Source organism: Myotis nattereri (genome assembly GCF_964212035.1).
Source record: "Myotis nattereri genome assembly, chromosome: 7".
Lineage (NCBI taxonomy): Eukaryota > Metazoa > Chordata > Mammalia > Chiroptera > Vespertilionidae > Myotis > Myotis nattereri.
In genome coordinates, this window is record NC_138082.1 from 21682313 (window position 1) to 21701791 (window position 19479).

General features: G+C 45.7%; 1 protein-coding gene across 1 annotated transcript; it reads left to right on the top strand.

Annotated features, from left to right (window-relative positions):
• Nucleotides 1-12606: 12606 nt before the first annotated feature.
• Nucleotides 12607-15874, top strand: CXCR2 (C-X-C motif chemokine receptor 2; the record flags this gene model as incomplete). Its single annotated transcript, XM_081095137.1, has 1 exon — nt 12607-15874. One exon carries the CDS (start codon nt 12607-12609, stop codon nt 13675-13677), a length of 1071 nt encoding a protein of 356 aa, XP_080951263.1. The 3' UTR covers nt 13678-15874.
• Nucleotides 15875-19479: the final 3605 nt, after the last annotated feature.

Below are 19479 nucleotides of genomic sequence, written 5' to 3' on the forward strand. Positions count from 1 at the left end.
AGGTGGGCGGGGGAGGGTCAGGGAATGGAGGGAGGGAAGGGTTGAGGAGGGCAGAGCTGGGACTCCCAGCGCAGTTAGGTCAAAAGAATCAGCATGCCTTCCCAGAGGTCACACTTGCTCAGATACTTCTATTAGAGCATGGAGTTCAAACCCGCCTGGTGAACTAATGGGGTAGAGAAGACCTAGCAGAAAAGCCTAAATTCAAAGCAGAAGCAAGATGCTCCTGGATGAGAACTCAACAGGAGGAAATCAGGGGCCAAGAATGGGAGAAAAATCCCCCTGGTTGGGAGTGATGGAGGGCAATGCTGGGAACCAGCCTCTAGCTTAACACTACTCCCCAGAGGGTCCCCTTTGCTCACAGGCTGGGGGTGCCCCAGGCGACAATTATTTCTTTAACTAGAAGTGCAGTGCAAGAAATTTGTGCACTCGGGGAGAGGGGTATCCCTCAACCCGACCTGCGCCCTCTCGTATTCTGGGAGCCCTCAGGAGATGTCCAACTGATGGCTTAGGCCAGCTGTGGGCAAACTACGGCCCGCGGGCCGGATCCGCCCATTTGAAATGAATAAAACTATTGAAAAAAAAAGACCATACCCTTTTATATAATGATGTTTACTTTGAATTTATATTAGTTCACACAAACACTCCATCCATGCTTTTGTTCCGGCCCTCCGGTCCAGTTTAAGAACCCATTGTGGCCCTCGAGTCAAAAAGTTTGCCCACCCCTGGCTTAGGCCCACTACCTGTGAGCCTGGCTTTTGGTTGAGCAGCACTCCCCCTGTGGGAGCGTGCTGACCACCAGAGGGGCAGCTCCTGCATTGAGTGTCTTCCCCCTGGTGGTCAGTGCATGTCATAGCGACCAGTCGTTCTGCCATTTGGTCGATTTGCATATTAGCCTTTTATTATATAGGATTGGATGTCACTCAGAAGTTCCAACATACATCAGTTTCCCCACTTTGTCAATCCATTAAGTGCTCAAGAAGATTGTATTTTACACCTAGGATATGCCAAACACTGATTGGTTTGGGGATACAGAGATTATACACACACACACACACACACACACACACACTAGGGGCCCACTGCACGAATTCGTGCACCTTGAAAGAAACTGTGGGCCGCGAGGCTGCAGTGGGCATAGGGGCAGGTCTCGGCCCATTTTCTGCACCCCCGTCCGGCCCCTCCCATCGCAGCCCCCAGTCCCCTGGCTGCTGGCAGTCCCACTCCTGCTGCCACCGCTTCCACACGCTGACGGTGCCAGCCCCACTTGCACCCACTGACAGCACAGAGTGATTAGGGCCAGCGCCAGCAGCCAGTGCAGGCAGGGCCAGTGCTGTCAGCAGGTGCAAGCGGCAGCTGCTGCCCTGATCGCCCCTCAGGAGCAGGGGGAGGTAGAGAAGCCCTGAGAGGTGACTGGGGCCGGCAGCCGCTGCTCACACCCACTGATGGTGCCGAGTGATCGTGGCCAGCGCCAGGCGCCAGCAGCAGATGCAAGCACTGGGTGGGACCGTGGTGCGTGGGAGCAAAGAATTTTCAGTAACCACCAGAGGCTTGCCCCAATGACAGCAACCAGCACCCCGCCATGGTCTGGTGCCCCTGCTCACCTGCTCCACCATCCCGCTGCGGCTGACACCCACCATGTTCCACATGCACCCCCTGGTGGTCAGCGCACATCATAGTGACCAATTGTTCGGTTGTTCAGTTGTTCCACCATTTGGTCTATTTGCATATTAGCCTTTTATTATATAGGATTATATCTGCTTTCACAAACCTCACAGTGGGGAGTCGGAAGCAGCCAAAGAGATGATTACAAAGCCTTGTAATTGAAGACATGATAGAGGAAACCCAGGTGTGCTGTCCATGGAGGTGACCACTGGGCTGGATTTGAAAGGAAAGGGGGAGTTGGCCAGACCTAGGGCGTGGGAAGAGCATGCCAGGGGAGGAAAATGCATTCCAGTCCCTGAGGAGGAACCAGAATAGTTCCTAGGGGAAGTACAAGTAGTTCCCTGTGGCTGAAGTTAAGGGTTCATGGAGGTGTGGCCTGAAATGAGACTGGAGAAGCACCCAGGGATCAGATGCAGGAGCACCAGGTACACAAGACAGGATTTTTACGCTGAGGGTAATGGGGGGGGGGGGGTCCTTAATTTAGAGAGATCATTCTGGTAGCAGAGTGGAGGATGAATTGAGGGGGGAGACTTGAGGCAGAGAGCACTTAGGAGAATAGTGGTAGTAACAGTAGCAGCAGCAGCAACAGCCAACACTACCAAGCACCATTTTAAGTGCTTCACACAGGTAGACTCATTGAATCCACAGAACAGTAGGTGCCCTCATTATCCCCCTAGTACAGTTGATGAAACTGAGACCTCATGAGATTAAATATTTGCCCAAGGTCTACAACCAGTAAGTGACATGGCTGGTATCCTAACTCAAACAGCCCGGCTGTGGAATCCACAGTTATTGCCTGACTATTTTTTAATATATTTTTATTGATTTCAGAGAGAGGAAGAGAAAGGGAGAGAGAGATAGAAACATCAATGATGAGAGAATTATTGATCGGCTGCCTCCTGCACATCCCACACTGGGGATCAAGCCCACAACCCAGGCATATATGTGCCCTGACCAGGAGTCGAACCATGACCTCCTGGTTCATCGGTCAACACTCAACTGCTGAGCCATGCAACCTGGACTATCACCTGACTATTGCAGTAGCTTCAGGGAGAATGAAGTGTTGCCTAACCCTGCCAGAGAAGATGGTGAGGAGAAGATAACTAAGAGATGTTAAGGAGAGAAAGAGGGAGGGGAGTGTGAGACGTGGGGACAGGCATGGATGAGAGGGAGCTCTGGAGGAGAAGCACGTGTGAGTTTGCATCTGTGGAACCTTAGGGAAGATTTTATGAAGTAAGTGCATGTTAGAGTTTGAGCTGAGGAGAGAGCTTCGAAGAGAGGTTGGGAATTATAGGTATGAGAGACACTGACGAATTGGGTGGTCGCCAAAGCCAAGGAAGGAGGTGGGCTGGCCTAGGGAGAGCAGGTAGAGAAGAGGAACATCTGATTTCAGGAACGAATTGAGAATAAAGTAACAAATGAAACTAAGAGAGGTTCAGGAGAAAGAAGAGAATGGGGTCAGTGGGATTAAGTGATGCAGAGATCAAATAAAATAGCACTTGAACAGTAACCATTTCACCAAATAAATAAAACAGAACATACCTTCACGTGAGAATTCAAAAAAAAATAGTTTAAAGAATTTACACATCCCTAGATATGAGCCAGCAAAATTATACTTAAGCTACAGAAACATTCCCAAAGATGCTCATAGGAAGAAGCTAAGTATTCATCTATAAGATAATCATTATATAAATCATGATACATACATACCATGAACCACTATGTCATCATTAAAAAGAGTGAGATGGCCGAAACCGGTTTGGCTCAGTGGATAGAGCATCGGCCTGCGGACTGAAAGGTCCCAGGTTCGATTCCGGTCAAGGGCATGTACCTGGGTTGCGGGCACATCCCCAGTAGGAGATGTGCAGGAGGCGGCTGATCGATGTTTCTCTCTCATCAATGTTTCTAACTCTCTATCTCTCTCCCTTCCTCTCTGTAAAAAATCAATAAAATATATATTTAAAAAAAATTAAAAAAAAAAAAGAGTGAGATGGATCTCTATGTAATGATGAGGAATAGATCCATGATACATTCTTTTTTCTTTAATATATTTTTATTGATTTCAGAAAGGAAGGGAGAGGGAGAGAAAGATAGAAACATAAATGATGAAAGAGAATCATTGATCCGCTGCCTTCTGCACGCCCCACACTGGGAATCGAGCCCACAACCCGGGCATGTGCCCACACCGGGAATCGGGAATCGAACCGGGACTTCCTGGTTCATAGGTCAGCGCTCAACCACTGAGTCATGCTGGCCAGGCCATGATACATTCTTAAGCTGCAGAAAATATAAATAGTTAAATACATTATATTTTTATTAAGGAAGGAAAGAAAGAAAACATGTTTGTATCTGCATGGGGAAGTCTGGGGAAAGGCAAATATGAGTGAACAGAGGGAGGGAAGGGAATCTTTCAAGTTTTACTGTATAGGCTTTTGTATCACCTATATTCTTGACAATATGCATGCTTCATTTTTATAACATTAAAGCAGTCTTATTTAAGAAAGGGGCTGTTGGGTTCAGTAACCCAGAGGTCATTGGTAACCCTGGCAAAAGCTGTTTCAGCAGAGCGGTGAGAAGGAAGCTAGTTTCAGTGGGTTGAGCAGTGAACAAGAAGCGGCCAAGTGGACACAGCTGCTTTGTCAAGAAATTTACTTGTGAAAAGGAGGGCATAGGGGAGCAGAACCTAAAGGGAGCCTAGTACAGAGGAAAGGAGAGAAAGACATAAAGAAGGTGGTTGAAGGGAAAAGCGCCGGGAGGCAGGATCCTCCAGGATGTGAGAGGCAGTGGGTCCCACAGCCAGGTGCAGGAATTCACCAGAAAGAGAGGAGGGACACTGCTCATGCTGACCCTACAAGAAAGGAACAAAGTGCCTGGCGAGTTCAGGCAAGTCTGTCAGCTGGAGTCTGGGATTGCCTGCCCCTTCCTTTTATAGAAGGAGGTGAAGATTTAAAAGGCACAGAGTCAGAGCTGGACTAGGGCAAACCTACACCTTCAGACTGGCAGTCCCCTCCAGAAGCCATTAGGCAGGAAGGTGTGAACATCCCCAGCGCTCACATCCCCAGAATCTCCTGGTGGAGCCTTGGCCTGGAGCCAGAGTCCTAGGACAGACCTATTGGTCCTCTGTGGGAACACCTCCCCTGGTGGGCCTCTCAGATTTCCCCCTTGGCAGCCTTGCCTCAGAAGTGTCCCCATAAATTCTGATTCACTTTTTTCCTGCCCAACAGCCCTGACCGCTACCGAGCCCTGAGTCACAGCGGAAGTACCGAAATCACTTCAGTAACAACAGCAGCCATAGCAGCAACAGCAGGTAAGTGGGCTGTTCAGTCTTAGAACTACTGGGGACATATTTCTGATGGAAGGGACTTGGAAACTTCAGTCTGGGTCCCCTGAGAACTGAGGTGATGAACTGCAGACCCTTAGAGCTAAAGGTAACTGTCTTTGCCAGACAGCACAGTACAAAAGAACTTTCTGCTTATAGAAAAAAGCAGAAATATTCTCCATCTGCACTATCCAGTATGATAGCCACTGGTCACATGTGGCTCCTGAGCACTTAAATGTGGCTCATGTGACTGAGGAACTAATCTTTTTTTAATTAATTTAAATTTAAGTAACCACCTGTGGCTAGTAGCCATCAGTTTGGGCCATGCAGATCTAGAACAATATCCTCATTTTCCAATGAAACACATCAAGGCTCAGAGACAAATGACTTGTCCAAGCTCACGCTGACCATTCACAGCAGAACCAGGATTGGAAGCTGGCTCTTTATTCACCCCACCATCAACATGCATGCGGTGGGCTCAGTGGAAATGAAATCAACCAAATGAGAATCAAGAAGTGGGCGGGTTGGGAAATGTCAAATCTGGACTCTTTTTTCTATGCCTTTCATACTCAGTTGTCTGGGACAGGGAGGTACCTAATGGAGTTCAGAAACCTCAGGCTGAGATATAGCCCCTTGTGATAGTGGACAGAATATACAATTTGGGGTCAGGTTAAAAAAAAAAATCTTTAAAACTGCTTAACAACCAGTTCATCTGTGTCATTCTAGGTGAGTTGCCTAAGTCCTAGAGTCTTAGTTTCCTCATTCAGGAAGCGCATGTTGTCATGAGGATTAAATGATACAGATTCTGAAAAGCACTTTTTTCAGAAACTAGACCCTCAGAGGCACTAAACAGTATAGCTAGTGTGACGACTGTTATCCGAGTGAGATGTGCCTTGAAGTCAGCCTGGACAGTGGACTAGCTGCTTTCCCTTGCTTGGGGATGTAGCGGGAGAGACAACATGCTGTTACTTGACAAACTATTTCAGTAATAATGATCACAACAATAAAGGCAAATACCATGTTTTATATCTGTCTTAAGTGCTTTTCCAGTAATCTCTCATTCCAGCCTCAGCCTCATTTTACAGGGGAGTAAACTGGGACTCGGAAAGGAAAGGTCACATGCAGGAGTTGCTCAGCGAGCAGAGTTCTTAACCACCACTCCCACCCTCTTCTCTCTGTGTGTAACAAGCTCCTGCCTGATGTTAGTTAGCATCACTTGACCAGGAGTCATTGCATTCTTCTCTAACATGGGAAAGAAAGATGTGACAAAGAATGTTTGCTAAACAGTGGGACTCAAAGGTTCTTTCCTTGGGGTAGGCAGCTTGGGTGAGTTGGCCACAGGCTCTGAGCATGCACCGGGCGAGAGACTGGCGTAAGGAGTGGTGGAGGGATTGAGGTTGCTAGGTGTGAGCTTAGGAAGGAGTGGTGAATTTATGTTCACTACTCTGCCTGTATTTATCCTTTCAATTGCAATCAATAGCAACTGTGACAAAATATATTCTTAGTGTCACTCAACACTGTTTTCAAAAATGTGTTAGGACTTGGATGGAATTTTAACTTTTACCAAAAAGCTTCCTTTTCCAAATTAGATGGTCTTGGCTCCAAAGCTGATAGCTGCTGCAGACCCAATCCCAAGTATACAAGCCAAGAACGAAGAGCAATGACCTAAGAGGGGCTCATGGTCAAAGCAGACGTTTGGGGAGTGAGGTGAAAGACAAGGAGAGGTGTTTGGGGCTAGGGGTTCTCAAAGGGATGTGGCATAGAGAAGGAATCTGTGAGGCTTTAAAGATTCCTGGGGTAAATGGGATGGAGACAGGGGGCATTAGGTCCAAGGAAAAAACCTACCTGACTCTCCAGTAACTTGTTCCATCTCCTTTGTCTTAATGAGCTGTTCTTTCAGGTATGAAAGATGTTTAAGAAAGGTAGTGCTGCTAGATAGTAAGCCCAGGGAAGCCCAAGGCAGTTAGAGTGTGGAGAGAGTCAGTCAGAACAGAGGCTGCTGAGATCAGGGCACAGATGAGAGAAATCTGCCCTAGCTGGTTTGGTCAGTGGATAAAGCATCAGCCTGCCTGTGGACTGAAGAGTCCCAGGTTCAATTCTGGTCAAGGGGACATACCTCAGTTGCAAGCTCCATCCCTGGCCCTGGTCAGAGCGCATGCAGGAGGCAACCAATGGATATGTCTTTCTCACATTGATGTTTCTCTCTCTGCCTGTCTCTCCCCCTTCCTTCCACTATCTCTAAAAATCAATGGGAAAATATCCTCGGGTGAGGAGTAACAAAAAGAAGGGTGGGGGGAAAGATGAAAGAAATCTGTGCAGTCCTGGGCAAACCACTTCTTTTGTGTGGATCTGTCTCTTTATCTGTGAAAATGAAAGATTGTCTAGGAAATGCCACAGGTCCTTTCCCAGTATGAACCCTACCAGTCCATAAAATGTCTAGTGATCAAAGATCTGACCTGGGATTTAAATATGCACGTCATCAAGAGTATCCTTCACCCTCCAGGACTCCACCCCACAATTGAGCAATCTCATCCACCACTCACTTCCTCCACTGGGTTCTCACTACAGCCACCCTTGCAGTCAGGCACATCTGCTCTTCAGAGGTGTCCTACAGGTGAAAAGCCCAGAATCCTGGTAAGTCTTGGGACACTCACCCCTCCTGCCATTCAGAATGTCTCCCTCCGTTATCTGTCTCCCTGGACACCAGCTTCCCATTTATTCCAGGCATCTTTCCCTACTCTTGGTGGGTCTCACCCACACCCGTAGGTCTCTTTATTCTCTCTCTTTAGGCTACCCTGTCTTCAAAAAGAGGGCTTCTGCCCCTCTCCCCTACACCTCTCTCCAACAACCACTTAGGGCAACTCAATTCCCACCCCCTTCCCTTCCCAAGTCAGCCAGCTCTCTCTCTTTGCTTTGGCCAAAAGTGGTGTGAGAAAGGACCAGACACTGTAGTCCCTCCTCCCATATATTAAATGCAAATATATGTGAATGGTATTTATAGAGATAAAAAATACTGGAATTGTATTAAAATGACAGACTTTTGTTGCTGTTGTTAAAAAGATTGCTATAAATGTTTGGAATCTTACAAAGTCCTCATTCTATAGCATCCTCATGAAATAAACTAGAATCATCCCATCCATGTTTTTTCTGAACTACCGTGAGTCATTAAGGAGCTGGCAAATTTGCTGAAAGAGAATCTCCTGCTGGGTCACCAAGAATATGACTGCAAGATCAGGAGGGGCCAGCCAGTTCCAGGGAGTTTGGTTTATCATTCCTAAAAGGGCTGTTTCTTTCATTCTGGGCTTAAGGAATAGCAAAGAAAGCAATGTACAGACATCAAACAATAGGAGTGTACTATACACAGGTTGGCTAATGGTATCTCAAGAATTTAACTTACAAATATATTTAATATGTGACCTATGACTTTGTTGTTGTTGTTGTTGTTGTTGTTGTTGTCAAATGATCCTGTGTAGTTCTTAACTTGCTGGGTATTCTATCAGACATACTGCAGTTGATGTCATCTATTCTGTATAAGGGTAATGGCCATTGACATGGCAGCCCACAGACTAGGCAGTCCCTGGATCTCTTTAATGGTTCCAGAGAGTTCTCTAGCTAAAAACAGGTGCCATATCTGTCAGGCAATATTGACAATCTCATCCAAAGTGATATTTCCACTGGGTTGATGTTTTTCTGTTTCTGTCTCTTAGAGAGGGCTTCGGTGGTCAGGGCAGAGGCAGAGCTACCACTTCAAGCTGGGTCTGTCTGTTCTGAATGGTCAGTTACAATGTTATCCTCAAGCCCTTCCAATCACCTGTTGCCTTGGCAATGTCATCACCAATCTTTTTGGGAGACACATCCAGGGGGCTGACCTTGGGGTGGAGGGCAGATATGGCACCCACTCTCAGATACAGAACTTTGATCTCATTGAGGTAGAACTTAGGGGACATGGTGGAGGGGGGCTGGTATCGGAAGAACCTGAATTTGGGATGAATGAAGAAAGTTGCATTTGGCCTCCTCTGATCCTAAAGCTCAGAGGTGTGATTTTTTTTTTTTTAAGAAGCAGGTCTGCAGACTGAAAATGTGGAGGGGGCCATTTGCACCTAGTTGGAATTTTGGCTGCAGAACTTCTAGGCTCTGGGACCACAGACTGGTCTCTGAGCCTCACTGTGTCTGTCTTCTTACGGTTAAATAGGGGCTTAATCATATCTATTTGTAACAATCCAGGGAGATCATGTACATGTGAGACACAAAGTAGATCTCAAGTGTCATCTTCCTATCTTCCTTTCCTTAGTTTCTCCCTTTAACAGCCAAAACATCACCTCTAGGGATTGGTTACAAAACAAACAAACAACAAAACATTCTCTCCACCCCCCTCCACTCATCCCCACCCCCACACCTGGCCAGTGGCTGGAGGCCATGGCCCTGGCCGCGTGGCCTGGTTCTCCTTTCTGAAATCTCTGCTTCTGTCCTGACTTGCATGGGAGTGGAGCTCACCCATATACCTGCAGCCTGGCCTCAGCACAGCCGAGCACCAGATTCTCTAGAATGAGGGCTCATCTTATAACAGGACAACCAAGGAGTCCTGACTGCCTGCCACTACTTCATCCAATTAAGCAGAGACAGGGTTGAATCATATATGAGTGTTTATTCCAATAAACCTATTCCAGAATAGGAGAGCAGCAGGTCATCCAAAAAAATCTTCTCTGCACTCGATCATAAATTAGCTGCTTATAGTGGGTAAGGGGACAGAGATTACGTGGGGAAGTAGGAATTACAGGCATGGAAAGTAGGCACAGAATAATCATTACAGGTTACAAGTCATGCAGGCTGGGGCAGGGATTGCAGGAGGGTGGGTGCCTCCGGACATCCCAGGACCAGGTTACAGGTAATAGGGGTGGGGGTTGTAAAGAACAGGCACCTCCTGGATTAGAGTATTTCGGCCTGGAGGCTGTAAATTTTTCAATAATGATAGGCAGTTCTTGGGAAAGGAGGATGGACTGTATTCCGATGTTAGCTCCCATGTCCCAAGGTGTACAACTCTCAGCGAGGTTAGAACGTGCTTTCTCTAATGTTTTGCTGCCTATGGATTCTTCTAAGATTTTTATGTTCTTACGTTTAAGTCTTTTATTCATTTTGAGTTTATTTTTGTGTATGGTGTAAGTTTGTGGTCTAGTTTCATTTTTTTGCATGTATCTGTCCAATTTTCCCAACACCATTTATTGAAGAGACTGTCTTAACTCCATTGTATGCTCTTGCCTCCTTTGTCAGATATTAATTGAGCATAATGGCTTGGGTCGATTTCTGGGTTCTCTGTTCTGTTCCATTGGTCTATATGTCTGTTCTTGTGCCAGTACCAGGCAGTTTTGAGAACAGTGGCTTTGTAAGATAGCTTGATATCTGGTATTGTGATCCCTCCAACTTTGTTCTTTCTCAGGATTGCTATGGCTATTTTCAGGGTCTTTTTTTTTTATTCCATATAAATTTTTGGAGAGTTTGTTCTAGGTCTGTGAAATATGCTGTTGGTATTTTAGAATCTGCTTTCTCTAATCATAATAGAACCTCCATGGTTAACAGAGCATGATTAATATTTCTTATAATTGTAGCTGGTCCCCAATATTCTATGTCTGCCCCTAACAATCAATGAAGCATGTTTGCCTGCTACTGCCTCTTCTCATAGGGAAGTTTCTGCAGCTGCCCCAGACCTGCCTTCTCACAACTGGTGTGCATAGATGTGGGGTTCTTCTCTCTGCAGGCACAAGCTCTCTGCACCCACCAATGATCAGTCTCTCTCAAAAGTGGGTCTTCTCCTACGTCATTTGTTCCCTTAAGCACATCTCTGATCATCAGCTCACAGAGGTGAGTCACCCTTGATCTCATAAGTAAACTGGACTTAACCCTGGGGCTCTGAGCAAACTTGCTTTTGTTCAAGGGACTACAGAGCCAGTAATTTCTCTCAAGTCTTGCTGGCAACACTGGCCAAACCAGCTCTTATTATCTGCCTCTTCCCCCTACCACCCCACTCACTTCATCCTTATCATCACATCTTTCTACATTCATGGGCTGGTTGAATCTGCTCTATCTGTGGTCTCCATGTGCTGAGAAGGCAATTTATCTGGCCCCCATCAGTTAGGGGAGAAAGTAATACCTTCTCAGAAAGGTGAAGACTAAGAATTCCATCACTCTAGGAGAAAGGGGCATTATTTTTCCAATTTCTCTTAACATCACTAAGCTTTCTTCTTTGCTACAAATGATTGACAATAACAGGCTTTCTTCTGCTAAAGCAAAAAACTTCCTAGTTTTGTTGTTGATGATGTTGATGATGTTGATTTGTATTTGCTTTGTAAGGCTATACGTCTTTGGTTAATCTTTTTAAAATTGAGATATAATTAACATACCATTAAAGTCACCCATTTAGCGTGAACAACACTGTAATTTTATGTCTTTCTCTTTAACACTGGGTTCCATTTGGAGGTGGGTTAGAGACTTGCATATGGTCACAGGATGCTCATAGCTTATAATAAAAAAATGGCACAATGGTGATGTAGTTTGTGGTTCAAAAGAAAGTCAATTTAGTAGCTGGTTTACTTTAGTTCATTTCCTCTTTGAAAACTGGGATAATATTTTAGAGAGGCTGAAGCTTCCCCCAGAAGCAAGCTCTCCACTGATCCTGTAACAAGAGCAGAATCAACAGATGGGTTTATTTGAGTGTGCTGGGAGTTAGGAATAGATGAAGGCATGCACTGGCAGGACAAGAAGGGTCCCCACCAGGACTGGGAAGCCACCAAAACAAGGATAGTATGTCTCTACCTGCCTTCTCTGCCTCTTGCCGCCCCTTCTCCTTATTCTGGGAGCATCCTGGCTTTCTCTGGCCCCCTGCATGGCAGAATAGGACTGTCCAGAGCTCCCACAATAATCTGTTACATTCCCACCTACTTGGAGAATCAGTCAGTCAACCACCTGCTTATGACTTTTAATATGTTTTTACAAACTATACAAATATGCTCAGAGAAGACCTCCTGCCTCCCAAAAGAACAATGCTGGAACATGCTAAATGAGTAAACTTGCTTCTAGCTCAAGGATCACGAAACATTATGCTGCTACCACTCAGTTTTTCTAGAACACTCCTTTTAAAATAACTTACAGAAAGTTGGACAAAGGGATTATTCTCAAAGTTTACAGTTAAACTCAGTTGGATTGCCTACTTAATCCCCCACATTGAGAACTGAATGGCGCCTCATGTTTCTGACATTAAACTCAGTCTCCACAATCAGGGATGCTCACCACTGAAGTTAACCAAGAAAATAGGCTTGGTAGATATTATCAAAAGAAAAGTTTCCATAGTGATTTGAGTGATGGCAAGGTCATGAAAAGTGACCACTCCACTTAAGAACCTCTCTCTGACTTTGAAGGGAACTATACTCTTTCATGAAATGTACTGCTTATAACTAAATGTGCCTCAGAATGTTAGAGTTAGTGCCCCTACTATTTCCTGAAGTGAAATTTACTTTCATGTAATATACAAGTCAATGCAAAAAATCCTATCCAAGCTTCATGAGCAGAAAGGCTAGAATCTGGAAAGACTTTATTATGCATTAACACTCATCTCTCTTCTCTAGGCTACAAATATGGCATACATGATTATAAAAGAACTTCCAGATAATTACACCTGGGAAGACTTCGAAAATTACAGTTACTCTGACATACCCATTTCGCCAAACTCTGTCCCATGTCAGCCAGAATCTCTGGATATCAACAAGTATGCTCTGGTGGCCATCTATGCCCTGGTCTTCTTGCTAAGCCTTCTGGGAAACTCCCTGGTGATGCTGGTTGTCTTATACAGTCGTGTCAACCGTTCTGTCACTGACGTCTACCTGCTGAACCTGGCTATTGCCGACCTGCTCTTCGCCCTGACCTTGCCTATCTGGGCTGCCGCCAAGGCAACAGGCTGGATCTTTGGCACACCCCTGTGCAAGATGGTCTCACTCCTGAAGGAAGTTAACTTTTACAGTGGAATTCTACTACTGGCCTGCATTAGCGTGGACCGCTACCTGGCCATTGTTCATGCCACACGCACTCTGACTCTGAAGAGGCACTGGGTCAAGTTCATATGCTTAGGCATCTGGGCTCTATCTCTGATCCTGTCCCTGCCCGTCTTTGTCTTCCGCAGGGCCGTCTACCCGCCTAATACTGGCCCAGTCTGCTACGAGGATCTGGGTGCCAATACAACTAAATGGCGCACAGTGATGCGGGCCCTGCCCCAGACCATTGGCTTCCTCCTGCCACTGCTGGTCATGGTGTTCTGCTATGGGTTCACCCTGCGCACACTGTTTCAGGCCCACATGGGGCAGAAGCACCGGGCCATGCGGGTCATCTTTGCTGTCGTGCTAGTCTTCCTGCTCTGCTGGCTGCCCTACAACCTGGTCCTGTTGTCAGACACCCTTCTGAGGATCGGGGCGATCGAGGATAGCTGTGGTCGCCGAAACAACATTGGTCGGGCCCTGGATGCCACCGAGATTCTGGGCTTCCTTCACAGTTGCCTCAATCCCCTCATCTACGCCTTCATTGGTCAGAAGTTTCGCCATGGACTCCTCAAGATCATGGCCATCCATGGCCTGATCAGCAAGGAGTTCTTGGCCAAGGAGAGCAGGCCTTCCTTTGTTGGCTCTTCTTCAGGGAACACTTCTACTACCCTCTAAGACCCCTGCTGCTGTTGTAGCCCCACTGGGCTCCTCCCCTCCCATCAGTACCCAAGCCTCATGACTATAGTCCACTGGCTATTCACAGTCTCTGTGTCAAGACAGCCTCACACTGTGGTCACAGAAAGTTGCTGAGGCTCTGACTTTACCAGGTGCCCTGATCTGGTTCAGAAAGCCTGCCCGGCTCCCCACCCCTTACTGTAATTACTATGTCAACTGCTAGAGCTCTGTCCATCCTACCACTGAGCCCATAGCACTCTGTCCTCTGAGACATTTCAAAGACATCCTTTTAAGTGAGTTCCAAAAGTTCCCACCCTTGGGAGCCATTAGTGACAAACACCGTAGTTGCTTCCCTAACTCCCACTCTCCTTGTTTGCTAGCAAAGTCTGTTTCCCTTAAGAGAGGCCAAAATTGACAAATACTCACTTCTATGATTTCCCTAAGCTAGGAGTGGCCACATCATCCAGTTATGGGTAGAAAGACTTACAGGCAAGAGTGTGCTAATAAACCAGTCTCCTGGGGTGGGGGAGTCCTGATTTGTAGTGTTTGCCAAGTCTCATGTTATAAATGTCCCCACCATGGCAATTTCAAGGGTGGTGGTAGAAAATGTAATAATCTGTTTCCACAAGCAGGTACAAACTGGCTTCAGCAAAAACATTGTTAAGGGAATCTGCTGGGGCCAGGGGACTCTCGGGAAATATTCCTGATATTCCTGATTAAAAAAAGAGAGATGCACACACTTACACATCTTTGAATCTTGCCTTGTAATATGGTTATAGGATATGATATGTGGCACTGAGGTGCCAATTGTGTGACAATGAGGCAAAAAGCCTAACATACATAGGTTGATGGTGCCAAAGGATAAAAGAACCTGAAAATCAAGAGCCCACAAATAAACCTAAGCAAGCATAATAATACAACTGGTCCCTTACCTTATACCAGATAAAAAAAATTAACTCAAAATAGATTGAAGACCTAAACATAAGAACTAAAACTCTACAAATCTCATAAGAAAACAAAGGGGTAAAAGCTTTATGACATTGGATTTGGGCAATAATTTCTTGGATATGACACCAAAAACATAGGCAACAAAAGAGAAAACAGTGAAGTTGGTCTTTATCAAAGTTAAAAACTTTTGTGCATCCAAGGATACTCTCAAGAGAGTAAAAAAGCAAACCACAGAATGGGAGAAAATATTTGCAAATCATATACCTTATGAGGGGTTAATATCCAGAATATATAAAGAATTGCTACAACTCAACAGCAAAAACAAAACAAAACAAAAAGACATTTAAAAATGGGCAAAGGATTTAGAGAACATAAATTTTTCCAAAGAACACATACAAATAGCTATGGAAATGTATATACTAATAATTATGGAAATGGATATCAAAACCACAATGAGGCACCACTTCACACCCATTAGGATGACCTTTGTTAAAACAAACGAAAGAAGTGTTGGCGAGGAGATGGAGACACACTGGAACCCTTGTGCAATGCTAGTGAGAATGTAAGATGGTGCAGCCACTGTGGAAAACAATATGGTGGTTCCTCAAAAAATTAAACATACAATTATTGTATGATCCAGCAATTCCATTTCTGAGTTATAGCCAAAAAAACTGAAAGCAAAGACTCAAATAGGTATTTGTACACTAATGTTCATAGCATCATTATTCCAGCAATAGCCAAAAGGTGGAAAAAATCCAAATGTCCATCAATGGATGACTGGATAAAATGTGGTGTATATCCAATGGAATATTTTTCAGTCTTAAAAAGGAATGAAATTCTGATCTATGCTATAACATGAATAAACCTTGAAAATATTATGCTAAGTGAAATAAGCCAGACACAAATACTGTATGATTCCATGTATAGGTGGTACCTAGAATAGTTAAACTGATTGAGACAGAAAGTCAAATAGTGGTTACCAGAGGATTGGGGGAGGGGGAAATGGGTAGTTATTGTTTAAAGGATACAGAATTCAGTTGGGGATGATGAAAAGGTTCTGGAGATGGATAGTAGTTATAGTTATACAACAATGTGAATATACTTAATGCCATTAAACTGTACAGTTAAAATGCTAAGCTTCATTATGCATATTTAACCACAATTTTTTTTAAAAAAACCTACTTCAAAAAGATAAACCCTGGAACCACCCTACCTATAACTTCCTGTTAAGTGAAATAAATGTTTTTTTTGGCACAAATCACTTTTATATTTTGTTGTTATTGTTGTTGTATTGATTTCAGAGAGAGGAAGGGAGAGGGAGAGAGGGAAACATCAATGATGAGAGAGAATCATTGATCGGCTGCCTCCTGCACACCCAAACCATGACCTCCTAGTTCATGGGTCGACGCTCAACCACTGAGCAACACCAGTCAGGCATGTACAAATCACTTTTAATTGGGTATTTCATTACTTGCAACAAAAAGCATATAAACTGCTATATAGAAGCCGGGCCAGGGTGAGCAGAGGTCCCTCTTGGGGGGTCTTTATAATAAATAAAATCCCTTTGCTGTGTATTAGGTGCATGGAGAGAAGGACTGAAACTAGCCTTTCTCAGCCCAAGTCTCCTGCTACTGACACATATCATGGAAAGAAATGTGCCCCAGGATCATCTGGTGCTTCTCCTGTCCTTGGGTGAAACAGTAGTCAGGTGCGTCAATGCTGGGACTCAGAAGGGCACAACTACGACCATTCTCCATCTCCAGAACCTTTTCGTCACCCCAAACTGAATTTTGTATCCTTTAAACGAGGCATGCGGCCCACCTGCTGCGAGTTTGACTTTGATGTGCTTGGTCATAAGTCCACCCAATCAGCTGATTGGATAGCAGGAAGCCAGGGCGCTTTCTTGAGCTCAACCAGCAACTCCCAACTTTGAGTTTCACTTCACTCTGTCTCCCACCCTTCACACACACACACACACACACACACACCATTCAGGGTTTAACAAAAGGGAACCCCAGATGGAGAAATGATTAAGAAGATGTCACCTAGACAAACAAAGGACTTGACTCATTCCTTACAGTGTGTAATGAGTGCCTGTTGCTCTATCTCAAAACCCAGGCAGAGCTCGCGGTCATAGGCCTTATCTCTGAAGGGCCTCTGGCTCTGAGCAGCCTGCTAAGGAAGTAAGAAAGCAAGAGGACCCAAACTTCATAGTCACCAAGCTTTTACCAGGTTCCACTCTCTTCATGGTAACAACTAGCAAGGGGATAGCAGCCACGGCTATGAAAAGAGGCCTATGGGGAAAGCAGAGCAAACTTCTGAACTGGAGCACACGGCGGGCAGGTAACTTTTATATATATATATTGATTTCAGAGAGGGAGAGAGAGATGGAAACATCAATGATGAGAGAATCATTGATTGGCTGCCTCCTGCACAACCCCCACTGGGGATGGAGCTGCAATCTGGGCACGTGCCCTTGACCAGAATCAAATCTGGGACCCTTTAGTCCGCAGGCCAAGGCTCTATCCAGTGAGTCAAACCAGCTAGTGCATCATCAAAGTGCTTTTCCTTTTGCATTCAGCAAACAGGATTAATTCAGCAACAATAATCCCTTGTTCCAAGCTCATGCTACTCAAGGCACTGTGCTAAGCTCAGGATCAAGAGTAGCTGTGCTGCTCTGGCCAAGCCTTCAGAACAGTTCTGACTCAACGGGAGGGAAGGCAGGGTAATGAGTATTTACCAAACACCTTGGTTGCTGGAGGGACCAGTGGTGTTCTGACAGGGCAAGGTAGACCGACCAGACAGCTACCTGAGATGACTGTCAGTGGGAGGAGGCCAAACCGAGTTTCACTCTGGTTCTGGGACTCTGCTCTTTCCTCCTCCAACAAGGGCTAGAGGAAACCTGGCTCCCCATGGCCAATAAAAAGATAAAATAAGCCCAGAAACAATGAGGCAGAGACAGTGTTGCACTTATGTGAGCTCTGTTAATATTCCTCTTTCTCTGTCTGCCTCCCTGTTTCTCTTTCCATATTTTTCTCTTTCAATATCCCTCTCTCTCTCTCTCTCTCTCTCTCTCTCTCTCTCTCTCTCTCTCTCTCTCTCACACACACACACACACACACACACACACACACACACACACACACAGAGTCTTGGCACAAATATCTACCAACCAAGCCAGTTCTAGGACAGGACAAACCCAGGGCCTGCCTTTGAGTCATTGATTTCTCCACACCCCCCTACCACACCCCCCATGTTTCCAGGCCTGAGTCCCTGTGTCAGGGCCCAGCACCATCCTGCCTAGAGCTGCCTGCTCAGTCTTGCTTCCAGAAACATGTTTCTCTACTTAAACTAAGATCATCTGTCTTTCTTCTCTGTCCCCTGAGTTTATGACGTCTTCCTCCATCAAAATCCCTTCCCCAGAATCTGCAGGATGTGCTCCCTTTGTTCGTGAAATAGCAACACCCTCCAGTCTCTCGGGCAACATGAAGAAGTACTCCAGTTTGCATGTCACATCAAACTCATTTCATGTAGAGCCACATGGAGAACAACATCACATGCATAGCAGAGCCAGAGAGACCTAGAGCTCCCCTGGGTCACCCCTTTCAATATATAAGTGAGGAAACTGGGGCCCGAGCAAAGCAACTTGACCAAAATCTCCTGGCTGGATAGTAGCAGAGCTGGAATAAAAATTCCTAGTTCAGTTCATTGTTTAGATATTTTGCTTTTCTAATGGTGACATTTCAGGCACCTGACAAACATATGGGAAAATATATAGTACATGAACTTCGTAGAGCATTCCACTCACACAGGTAGGCACAGCCAATTTCTTCAGTGCCAAGACTCCTGTGGCCTGGCTGGAGTGGTTCAGTGGTTGAGCATTAAGCATCAACTTGTGAACCAAGAGGTCATGGTTTGATTCCTAGTCAGGGCACATGCCCAGGTTGTGGGCTCAATCCCCAGTAGGGGGTGTGCAGGAGGCAGACAATCAATGATTCTCTCTCATCATTGATGTTTCTATCTCTCTCTCCCTCTCCTTTCCTCTCTGAAATCAATAAAAATATATATTTTTTTAAAAAATCCTCTGGGCCCAGTGCTGAGGTTGCTAGGGTCTCAATCATTTGACAAAAGGGCCAGATAAGGTTAGGGGCACAGATGTGGAGCAGGCTCAGATGGAGTCATCCTATTCCTGACTAGCAGGCTGGACAGTTAAAAGGACAACCAAGCCCAACCCAAAGTTCAAAGGCAAAACTAGCCTTGGCCAGGGTGGCTCAGTTGGTTGAAGCATCATCCCATACAACAAAAGCTGGCAGATTAGATTCCCAGTCAGAGCACATACCCAGACTGTGGGTTTGATGATGTTTCTCTCTCACATCAATGTCTCTCTCTCTCTCTCCCTTTCTCTCTCTCTCTCTCTCTCTCTCTCTCTCTCTCTCTCTCTCCAACCCCCCCCCCCCTCTTTTTCTCTCTCCTCTCTCTCCCTTTCTCCCTTCCACTCGCTCTTAACAAAAAAAACACAACAATAAAATTTTTCAAAAAGAAGAAGTGGGGGGTGGGAAGGGGATGTGGGAAGGACCTGAGATCACTGCCTCAACTCAAGGCCCCTCCCCCAGCAGCTTCACAGACAGGCAAAAGGCACCTTCCTGGAGAAGACAGACACACCACAGATTTCCCAACAGAGCCTTGCAAAGTCTGGTGTCAGACACATTCCCCTAGCCATAAACAACAGGCTCCGATTCTTATCAAAACTGGCTCCGTGCCAAGCCGGACCCAGAGGTTAGGTCAAACTCCTGATTCCCATGAGGTAGTATCCAGCGGTCGCCAACCAGTGGTCCATGGACCACTAGTGGTCTG